Source organism: Lactuca virosa, chromosome 7 (assembly GCF_052849685.1).
Source record: "Lactuca virosa cultivar CGN04683 chromosome 7, Lactuca_virosa_CGN04683_v6, whole genome shotgun sequence".
Taxonomy (NCBI): Eukaryota; Viridiplantae; Streptophyta; class Magnoliopsida; order Asterales; family Asteraceae; genus Lactuca; species Lactuca virosa.
The window spans coordinates 247,157,198-247,169,209 of NC_136432.1; the positions used below are offsets into that span (position 1 = coordinate 247,157,198).

The window sequence follows — 12,012 nt, forward strand, 5'->3', positions numbered from 1 at the left end:
AGAGTAAAACCACCTACTTCCAATTTCAACTATCTATTATGAAATCAATCAAAAAGTCAAAGTCACCCTTCTAACTTACTAAAACTTCAGTAAAACCAACTACCACCAAAAACAATCTACAACACCTTACTACGATCACAATAAACAAAAGACTACAATCGTGATACCGAGAATCCCTACGTGAATCAAGCAACTTCACACATCCAAGGGCATAACGGTAATTTTAAAATAATCGTTTATTATATATAATTTTTAATCTGGCATAGATGTTTGACTGTCAAAAGTCAAAATCGCAGAGTAGGACAATCACGCATTAGGGTTTTTACTTTATTTGGAATCTGTATTATTAATGGTTGTGGAGGCGGGAATTGTTTCCGCAATTTGGTGATTTCCCGCCATGTTTTTCACAATTTTTTTTGAAACAAGCCGCTTTAAGCTTTTTGATTCATTCCCCCCTTTTTTTCAAGCAATACCTTTGAATCTGTATTCTATAAAACACATTTGAGACTCCATTTACTCTCAGTTTATCTGTTCAAAAATCTTACCGGAAAATCAAACTCCGGATCTGTGTTTTTTTATCGGCTGAGAAAATGGGAACGGCGAGGCTGTTAGATTCGGAAGAAAGTGGTGCCGTGAAACCAACAGGTCAGACTAGCTTCCGACGATTTTAGCTAATGTTTTGGGCTTGATGGGTCATTAGCTGTTGCTATTGACTGTATTTATTGTTTATATTTTCTCTATTCTTTCCTCTATATGTGTAATAGAATGTATTTATCGTTTATATTTTCTCTAATCCTTTCTTCTATATGTGTAATGATGCTAGTGTGACAGATGGTGTTCCGTAGAGAGATAAAGTGATATTTAGAGAGAGAAAGTCTTAGATTTAGAGAGAGAAAGTGAGAGTGAGGGTTTTTTCATAAAAAACAACATCATTGGTTCGTTTAATCTCTCATTAACGTGAAAATATAAGCGAGATTATATATGTAGAATCATGGATCGATTTAATCTTATTTTGCGAGCACATAGTTTAGTGTCGTAGAGGGTCAAGCGGTTTGACGTTCGTTCTTCGATCATCTGGTTTATTTCCGTTAACAAAGTTCAGATTTAAACTTGAGGAATAATTTCAATCATAGTTCACGATTTCTGTTCTACACTATTTTTTTAAGGTATTTTTGTCTTTGATTTCTGTGTATTCGATTGTAAGGACAATGATACACAATTAGCCAGATGGTTTCATACCTCGTCAAATGGCGGATCCTCAAAAAAGCTGACCTCTGTTTCTTTCTTAGAAGCTGTTTTAAATGGAATATACTGTTAAATACTTTTTTATTTAGATTCCGAAGTGATGAATAACTGTATTGCACCTGTCACAATAACATGAATACTATATTATGCACAATCCTGACACATAGAAAAACTGCAATCTCTTGTCAGGAGTGTACGTTGATGTATATGTGGTTTTAAAATGTTTTTACAGGAGCTACCGATCTTACAGTTATGGTTAATTTAATCTGTTTCTGGTAGGATGTAAGCTAATAGTTTTTAGATTAAAAGCCAAACTTATCAAAAAATACATTATTTTGTTTGAGGTAGGATGATCTTGTTATTTGGTGCATATTTTCAGCAGCTTTCTCTAATGCAGATGAACTCTTTTAAAGAAATAAACTGTAATTGTATATACTCTAGCTTGTAGTTGTGCCTAAATTAGGCTATTTAAGAATGATTTGGTAAAGGTTTCATCTTTTTCATAGATTGTAATCTTGAATTAAATGCAAGATCTATAATAATTTTAGTAATAAAATCATACTAATGCTATTGTAGATAGACATTAGATCACTTTTGATGGATCCCCACATGCTTACTCTATCAATAAGAAGGTGAGAATCCATAAGTGAGGTTTTTAGGTTCAACATCTTTCTTGTTTTTGGGACATTATGATTTACCTTCCCTCTAGTTGGCTGTGGGGCAGATTGGTGGGGCCCACACTAGGCTAGAGTTGTAATGACACAAAATCTTGCCTTAAATTGTGGAGTTGATGTGGTGCCTCGAAGCGTGAAGCTCATATAACAATTGGGGCAACTGTCATTCCACAAAATGACTATTACACTTAAATTTTGATGATTATGCATGTTCATGCTCTAAATTTGATCTATCAGTTGTCAATAAAGATGGATTTTACTTTGAAATGATGGTGAAGAAGAGGGCTTAAGAGACAATGATGTTGATTGTCAGGTTAATAATGTGGATCCTATTTGTTTGCTTTTCTTATTTTTTGTATTGTCTTAGTGTTTCTTTGAGTGTTCTCCTTTATATCTCCATTGTCTGTTTTGTTTGCTTGATCAATTTTAACTATACATTGTCTTGTAGCTTTTCTAACTTTTGGACCTTATTCTTGATTACAGAAATGAAGAAAAAAGGCAAACAAGCCAAAGTCAAAGCAACATCTGAGACATCCGATGTTACAATGGAAGATAAGACAAAAGTAGCCAAATCCACCAAACCTAAACCAAAAAGAGGAAGATTAAACACCACTGAAAATGCTCCAGTTTCAAGAAAGATGCCAAAGCGAGCTGCTTCATGTACTGATTTCAAAACCAAATCAGTTCGCCTATCAGAAAAATCTTCAACAATTGAAAACAAAAAAGTCAAAGTTGTGGAAGAAGAAATAGCAGCCCTAAGTTTAGTTCCTGGACCTGATGATCCAAGACCCAATAGAAGATTAACCGATTTTATCCTTCATGATGCTGATGGCAACCCACAACCTGTTGAAATGCTAGAAGTTGATGACTTATTCATATCTGGCTTAATTCTTCCATTAGAGAAAACTTCTGAAAAAGAAACAGGGGTTCGTTGTGAAGGGTTTGGACGAATTGAAGATTGGTCAATATCCGGATACGAAGACGGGTCGCCTGTTATATGGGTATCCACTGAGCTTGCTGACTATGACTGTGTCAAACCTTCCGGAAGCTACAAGAAACTATTTGGTCTTTTTCAAGAAAAAGCAAATGCATGTATTGAAGTCTACAAACGTCTCTCAAAATCTTCAGGTGGGAATCCAGATTTGAGTCTTGATGAATTGCTTGCTGCTCTTGTGAGATCATTAAGTGGAAGTAAGAATTTTCCTCATGGGGCATCTATTCGTGACTTGATTGTTTCATGGGGTGGTTTTATTTTTGATCAACTTGTTAGTTTGGATGAGATGCCCGAAGGTGCTGACCGGGCTTTTGTTGAGCTGCCCGTGCTTGCTGCCCTGAGAGACGAAAGCAAGAAACATGAAGCATGTGTAGGTGTGAAGATTCCATCTGGAGCTTCCATGAATGCACCTTTGAAGATTGGAGATGGAGAAAAGGTGAATAATTCAAATGGGGGTGATGAAGATGAAGACATGAAGTTGGCTAGGGTTTTGCAAGAAAATGAAAATTGGCAATCTTTGAAGCAAAAGAAAAGGGGAAGACAAGGGAATTCATCAAGCAAGTTGTACATTCAGATCAATGAAGATGAGATAGCAAATGATTATCCTCTTCCTGCTTATTACAAGTCTGACATTCAAGAAACTGATGAGTATCTTATCTTTGATGAGTCTGACACAGTTGACTCAGATCAGCTTCCAAGAAGTATGCTTCATAATTGGTCACTTTATAACTGTGACTCAAGGTTGATTTCATTGGAGTTACTTCCTATGAAGCCATGTGCAGACATTGATGTCACAGTTTTTGGGTCTGGGACAATGACTGCTGATGATGGAAGTGGATTTTGTTTAGATAATGATACAGGTGGTTCTTCTGGTTCCACTGATCAACTAAATGAAGATGGGATTCCTATTTATTTGAGTGCTATAAAGGAATGGATGATTGAATTTGGATCTTCAATGGTTTTCATTTCAATTCGAACTGATATGGCCTGGTGAGTTCTTGTTCTAAATTTTTCTCTCCAAACTTTTACTTGGTTTGCATCATTCTACTTTGAAAAAAACACTCAATTATACAATTGTATTTAGGTAGTGTTTTCAAAGTATGATGATTCAATAAACATATAAATAAGCATTGGCATTTTGGAAATAACATGCTAATGGTTTCTTCTGTTTGTTTCAGGTATAGACTAGGGAAGCCATCAAAGCAATATGCTCCATGGTATCAAACAGTTCTCAAAACAGCAAGACTTGCCATTGCCATTATCACATTGCTAAAAGAGCAAACTCGTGCATCAAAGTTATCATTTTCTGAAGTCATAAAAAGATTATCAGAATTTGAGAAAAGTAACCCTGCTCACATATCATCAAACCCTGCAATTGTAGAAAGATATGTAGTGGTTCATGGCCAAATTATTCTACAACAATTTGCAGAGTTCCCTGATGATACAATCAGAAGGTGTGCTTTTGTGTCTGGACTTGAAGACAAAATGGAACAAAGACATCACACCAAATGGTTAGTGAAGAAAAAGGCGATTTTGACAAAAGCAGAAAACATGAATCCAAGAGCAGCAATGGGGCCTGTGGTTTCAAAAAGAAAGGCAATGCCTGCTACAACAACAAGGTTGATTAATAGGATTTGGGGTGAGTTTTACTCGAATTACTCACCAGAAGTGAAGGAGGGCGATTTGGTAAATGTCAAGAAAGATGAAGAAGAAGAAGAACAAGAACAAGAAGAAAATGAGAATGAAGACTGTGAAGAACCTGAAGAAGAGAGCATAACTTTACCTCAAGAATCTGAGAAACCCAATTCTGCATCAAAGCAAAAGAAAACTAAGAGCTCAAAAGCAGACATAAGTTGGGTGGGGAAATCGATTGGGAAGATGCCAGGTGGCAAGAGTCTTTATAAATCCGCTGTTATTAGAGGAGAGGTGGTGGCTTTAGGTGGTTCAGTTGCTGTTGAAAACTCTAAATCAGATGATGATTCGATTTATTATGTGGAATATTTGTTTGAAGATTCTGATTCTAGAAAGTTTGTTCATGGGAGATTGATGTTAAGAGGTAAAGAAACTGTTTTAGGTGACATAGCAAGTGAAAGGGAAGTCTATTTGACTAATGATTGCTTGGATTTTGAGCTTGATGATGTCATACAAACTGTGGTTGTGCAAATAAGAACACTTCCATGGGGGCATCAACATCGAAAAGCTAATGCCAGTTTTGATAAAGCTGATAGAGCAAAAGCTGAAGAAAGGAAAAACAAAGGTCTACCCGTTGAGTTTTATTGTAGGAGTTTATATTGGCCTGAAAGAGGTGCTTTCTTTTCTTTGAAGACTGATAAAATGGGACTTGGGAATGGAATGTGTGATTCCTGTGGAATCATGGAGGATGAAAATAAAAAGGAGGTTTTTGAGGTTAATGAATCGAAGACAGGGTTTATGTATATGGCAAAAAAGTATGATGTCGATGACTTTGTTTATGTTGGATCTTATCACTTTGAGTCAGATGAAAGGGGGAATGAGACTCATAAAGGTGGAAGGAATGTAGGGCTTAAAGCTTATGTCATTTGTCAGTTGATGAAGATTGAATCCCCTAAAAATTCAAAACTAAATGACCCTGATTCAGTTATGCTTCAAGCTAGAAGACTTTATAGACCTGAGGATTTGTCTTTGGATAAAGCATATAGGTCTGACATTCAAGAGGTAAACTATTCTTGCTTTTAACTTATCTTTATTATCATATTTATAAAATCAAATAAACAACCTATTTTACTGATAATAAATCTTTAATGCTATTTTCAGGTGTATTACAGTGAAGAAGTCCATGAGTTGGAAGTATCAGCAATAGAAGGAAAGTGTGAAGTTAGAAGGAAGAAAGACCTTTCTTCACAAAACACTACTTACATCTTTGACCATGTCTTCTTTTGTGAACGCCTTTATGACCCTAAAAAGGGATCTCTCAAACAGGTACTTTCAGTTTCACTAATCTATTTTCCAAAATCATTATTTAAATTTGTAAAATGTAAACTTATTTCCATTTCCTACAGCTACCTGTTAACATTAAGCTAAGTCCACCTAAAGAAACCCCAGCCAATGAGGCTGCAATTAGAAAAAGAAAAGGAAAGTCTAAAGAAGGAGAGAATGATGATGTTGAAATGACTGAAAGCAAAGAGGGTTTTGCTTCAAAGAACATTTTAGCCACTTTAGATATTTTTGCTGGATGTGGTGGCTTATCTGAAGGCTTAACAAAAGCTGGTAGTTTTTTCTTCCTTAATTTTAACCTCTCATTTTTATATCAACTTTATAATAAAATTAACTTATTAACATGTTTATAAACAGGGGCATCTGTAACAAAATGGGCAATTGAATATGAAGAACCTGCTGGTGATGCTTTTAGACTTAATCATCCAGAAGCATTAGCATTTGTGAATAACTGCAATGTCATTCTAAAGTTTGTACTTTCTACACATTTTTTTTTCTAAATAAGTGCTAAAAAATAGCAATGTACTTTTATTTACATTTTTAATTATTTTTATGAAATGTAGGGCTATCATGACAGCATGTGGTGACGTGGATGATTGTATTTCAACTACTGAGGCTGATGAACAGGCTGCAAAACTTGATGAAGATATGATAAAAAATCTACCTCGACCTGGACAAGTGGATTTCATCAATGGTGGCCCACCATGTCAGGTATTAATCAATAACTATAAATCAAACTAAAAGTAAAGACTACATTTGATCTTTTTTTTTTTTTTTGTGTAGGGCTTTTCGGGTATGAATAGGTTCAATCAAAGCACATGGAGCAAAGTTCAATGCGAAATGATTTTAGCATTTTTATCATTTGCTGAATACTTTCGCCCCAAATACTTTCTTCTAGAAAATGTCAGAAACTTTGTGTCATTCAACAAAGGACAAACATTCCGTTTAGCTCTCGCTTCACTTCTTGAAATGGGTTATCAGGTACTTTCCTTAACCCTAAACCCTAAATTTGTATATAGAGTATAGGCTATATAGTAAGAAATAAGAATGTAATTTGATGAGTTGTAATTGTTTACTAATTGTAGGTGAGATTTGGAATATTAGAGGCTGGAGCTTTTGGTGTTTCTCAATCAAGAAAACGGGCATTCATTTGGGCAGCTTCACCTGAAGAAATCCTGCCCGAATGGCCCGAACCAATGCATGTGTTTGCAAGTCCAGAACTTAGGGTTTCACTGAATGGAAACTCTCAATATGCAGCTGCTAGAAGCACTGCATCTGGTGCACCTTTTCGTGCAATTACAGTTAGAGACACAATTGGTGATCTCCCTCCTGTTGGAAATGGTGCTTCTAACCCAACCATTGAGGTAAAAAAATCTCTTTTCCATTAATTTATTTTTTATTGACTTATTTCTTTATCTTATATATGTTTGTAACTGTGTACAGTATAAAAATGAGCCTGTTTCTTGGTTTCAAAAGCGGATTCGTGGAGATGCCTCTGTTTTAACTGATCATATTTCAAAGGAAATGAATGAGTTGAATGTGATTAGGTGTCAAAGGATCCCTAAACGCCCTGGTGCTGATTGGCGTGACCTCCCTGCAGAAAAGGTACTTGAAAATGACATTTATACCCCCCAGAGGACACAATTAACAGATTAATTGTATGTGTTGTTGCAGGTTAAGTTGTCAACTGGACAAATGGTTGACCTTATACCATGGTGTTTACCAAACACAGCCAAAAGGCATAACCAATGGAAAGGTTTATATGGAAGGCTTGATTGGGAGGGGAATTTTCCAACTTCTATTACTGACCCTCAGCCAATGGGTAAAGTTGGAATGTGTTTTCACCCTGATCAAGATAGGATTTTAACAGTTCGTGAATGTGCTCGATCTCAGGTAAGTTACTTTACATATAACATATTTAACAATTTACTTTTTTTTTTTAAAAAAAAAATATCGTTGTTATATATAATTTTTACTTTTATTTGTGTAGGGTTTCCCTGATGGATATAAGTTTTCGGGGAATATTCAACATAAGCACAAGCAGATTGGAAATGCGGTTCCTCCTCCATTGGCATATGCATTGGGAAGGAAACTCAAGGAGGCACTAGAAATAAAACAGAAGCAGTTAAGCAAGTGATGGGACTTTTATGGTGTTTTGTTATGAGTTGAAGACTTGTAGTGAATGTATATATAGAACTTTATGCTGAGTATGTGATTTGAATTTGCTTTTCCTATGGGTCGAAAATAATTGAAAGTAACCTTGTAAGGATGTTGGAATTGAAATTTGCTTTTTTAGCTATTTGGTGCTTGATGAATTTGGATATTTAGTTGTTAAAATGATTTGGTTTTGAATGTTTGAATATAGGGAAATTAAATAATCTAACCATTTTTTGATGTTATTTTTATAAATAATCATTTTTTTTTACAAAAGAACCCTTCTCTTCAGAACGGACCATTTCGGAGTCCACTTGATACTATCTGGATCTGGTTTGGCCTATTGAGCAAGTTTTGTAATGCCTATTCCACATGTTCCGGAGGAAAAACTACAAAACTTTTATTTTGAAATATCTACATATTTTGAAGTAAAGAAATAAAGAACATATGACACACGATTATGATGATTTGGTAGTTTTATGTTTAAGTTTTTTATTCTTACACTTATAGTTGTTTGGTTATAAGACTAACAGTGTAAAATAGTTAATTTGGAATGTGAAAAACACGTTTGGGATACGAAGAACACATTCCAAACAGTGTTGTATATGTTCAAATTTTAGCTAATTTAGTGTTAAGAACTAACCCAAAACTAGTTTAGTTAATGTTTTAGGCTACTATACATTGAAATTTTGTATTTCGGAAACACACAAGATATTCCAAACATGTTATGTGAAGAACTGTCCAGAACGCGGAGAACATGTTTGGAATACGCATAACAGTCTGGCATGTTCTTCGCATTTGGTTTTGGATTACCGTTTAAACTTCTTAATTACCTTAAAATTGTTTTTTTTGGTTTTATTTGTAGCACGACAATATTTTTGATGTATAAATTACACTATCTTGCAAATTTACAGTTGGTGCGGATATTCTTGCGAGACTTAAGGACAGACCGCCGCATGAGACTATGTTCCGAATGACTTGTTTTGGTAAGTGGTTAGATATTCCTGTGGGGGTAGAGGGGGATCCTTTACTTATACATTACGTGTTTTGTACAGAAGTTATGACAGACCCTTGAAGCGAAGTAGAGAAAATGATTTTTGAAATAGAGGGGTACGAGTTGAATTTCGAGAAAAAGAATTTTGTCTTGTAATCGGCTTCGAATTTGGTGAATATTTTGGTGCCTCCGATTCCGGTCTTGCCTTCCGTCCTGCATATTTCTTATGGTTAAGAATAATGACACCGCGAAGTTAAAAGATGTAATTGATGTGTTTGAAGGATCGCTTAATGACATATCAGACGCTGATGCAATTCGTATATGTCTTATGTATCCATTAGAGAAGAATTTCAATGAGAGTTTGCCTCGTTAGCTTGTGAAAGACGAGTATTTCGCTTTGGTATCCAACCTTGATAAATTTAACATGTATCATGTCGTTAATTTATAATGATTACTACTAATATTTTCTTATAAAATTTATTGTGCATTTTTTTTATGACGCAAATATCCGTTGGATAGGACAATTTGGGATCAATCGTACTCAACTATTCACTGTATTCGATAAGATTGACAATCATATACATCAAGTGCTACCAAAAAATACACAACCACAAAAAATGACGTACAACCTAAGCGGATTTTTATACGCTTTTAAGGTAAAATACACTATTTTCATTTTAACCTTTTCTGTTTGCTAATATTCTAATACACAATTATTTCAAATATGGATTTTTGAGAGTTTTCTTGTGAGCAGTTCGTTTGGTACCCGAAAGGATGGTCAAAACTGAAGAAGTTATAGGAGGATCAATGCAAGAAGTTTCTAATCGTTGATGTGTAACACCTGCAGATTCAGACTAATCAATTAAGATATAATAAACGTTAAGAATAACTTTTTGATAAAAGATTATTTATGATAAATAATCTTAAGCAAAGTTATAGTATATGTGACAAGGATTCCGTACATATAAAGAACGCTTAAATCTGACTTTGTTAGATGAAATTATGATTTTTTTCTAATATTTCAGCATAGCAGTATACGACTAAGAAACCGAAATTGAAATCGGTTAATTGTTACGAAAAACAATATAAAAGAGAGTTGAAGATCTCGTCAATAATGAGATATACATAAATGCTAGAACTCTAAAGACTTACAAATTCATAACTCTCTCGTATTAGGACGAGAGAGTTATGAAAGTATTAGGAGTTGAGCATCATAGTCTTACCTAGAGATAAAATAAGATTTACAATGGAGGCCTAAGTTTAATTAAGATAGATATTGAGTAGTATCTCCTTAAGAATACATGTAAGATATACACAAATGCTAGAACTTTGACAATTGTCCCTGGTCCGAGAAGAGGGATTAGGTATAAACATCTGCCATTGGTCTGAGAGTATGGATTAGGCACAATGATTTGTCATTGATCTGAGAGTATGGATTATACTCAATTATTCATTCCTGATCCGAGAGTATGGATTATATATAGTCATTTATTCCTGATCCGAGAGTATGAATTAGGTAAAGTCATTCATTTTCGAATCCGAGAGTATAGATTATGTCGTTGTACAAGATTGAAATGCGAGGATTTACGGGATGAGATAGATTGCTTATATGGTGTTTATTTGCATATTGCAGGTTTTAAGATATATATTATAACATTACGAGCTTGAAATCTCTATGTACTCACCAGGTTTTCCAACTTGACACGCTCAGTTTCTTTGTATCACAAGTATCGATACAAATGTCTTGATGTTTAGATCTGATGTTAGATTAAATAATATATAGGCCATTAGATATTATAAGGCCCGTAATATTTTCGTTATGCTTATGTTTTTGTATTGACGATGACATCCCGAAATTATTAATGAAACGCATTTGTTCGGAAATGCTTGGTAATAATATTATCACATTATTGGGAACAAATTCCGCATTATAATTCTTTAAAAATGATACTCTGAAATGAAATGAGCATAATTAAATCCTTTTTTCTGGACATGAAAATGGGAATGTCACATGATGACGAGTGATTATTTATATAATTTATAATTTTCACATATATATAATTTATGATTATTTATAATTTACAATTTTGTTAGCATGATAATAGACTTATTAGAGAAGTTGGAGCCGACGACAGATGTGAATCGTGCTGACGGGTGGTTTTTTAGCTCCTTGTGGATGGAACACTTTGCTTTAGCTACCGGTCCAGTTCCCATGACACCTTCTCTAACACCATCACCTTGCAACTCACCAACCTATGAGCCTCCACAAAAGAAGGCATGACCAGATACCGACAAAGGTTCATATACATTTGACCCACTACCACCACCACCACCACTACCCATGTACCATCAACTGATAAGAACCCAATTATTATTGAGTTGCAAAATGAGGTTCATGAATGTTGCGAGCAATTATGGCCATAACAAGATTGTAGTGATGCCGTTTGGGCTCACAAATGCACTGACAACATTCATGGATCTTATAAATAGGGTGTGTAGTCCGATGCTTGACCGGTCTGCGATTGTATTCATTGATTATATGTTGGTCTATTCTAAGACCAAGGAGTAGCATGCATAACATCTGCGAGAGATTCTTGGGGTATTGAGGAAGGAGAGGCTGTATACCAAGTTCTCCAAGTGTGAGTTTTGGTAGCGCGAGGTTCATTTTTTGAGACACCTTGTCAATCAAAAACGGTATTTTGGTCGAACCAACCAAGATTGAGGTGGTGATGCAGTGGGAAGTTCCGAAGACTCCATCTAATATTCATAGTTTACTTGGGTTAGCAGGTTAATACCAAAGATTTATTCAAGACTTCTCCAAGATTGCAGTTCCCCTTACCCGCCTGAAAAAGAAGAGTGTTGTTTTTTACTGGGGCCTGAGCAACAAGAAACATTTGAGAATTGAAGGCATAAATTATGTAAGGAGCTCGTTTTAACCCTTCCCGAGGGTGTTGATGACTTTGTGGTTTATTGTGATG

The 12,012-nt window shown here is 35.1% G+C and overlaps 1 protein-coding gene across 1 annotated transcript; it reads left to right on the forward strand.

The window, feature by feature from the left end:
- The first annotated feature begins 338 nt into the window (after positions 1 to 338).
- Positions 339 to 8,185, forward strand: LOC145124500 (DNA (cytosine-5)-methyltransferase 1B-like). Its single transcript, XM_079059862.1, has 12 exons — positions 339 to 645; positions 2,403 to 3,903; positions 4,092 to 5,607; positions 5,707 to 5,871; positions 5,952 to 6,159; positions 6,244 to 6,355; positions 6,450 to 6,597; positions 6,670 to 6,867; positions 6,972 to 7,250; positions 7,330 to 7,491; positions 7,561 to 7,779; positions 7,877 to 8,185. Exons 1-12 carry the CDS (start codon positions 591 to 593, stop codon positions 8,021 to 8,023), a joined length of 4,710 nt encoding a protein of 1,569 aa, XP_078915988.1. The 5' UTR covers positions 339 to 590; the 3' UTR covers positions 8,024 to 8,185.
- Positions 8,186 to 12,012: the final 3,827 nt, after the last annotated feature.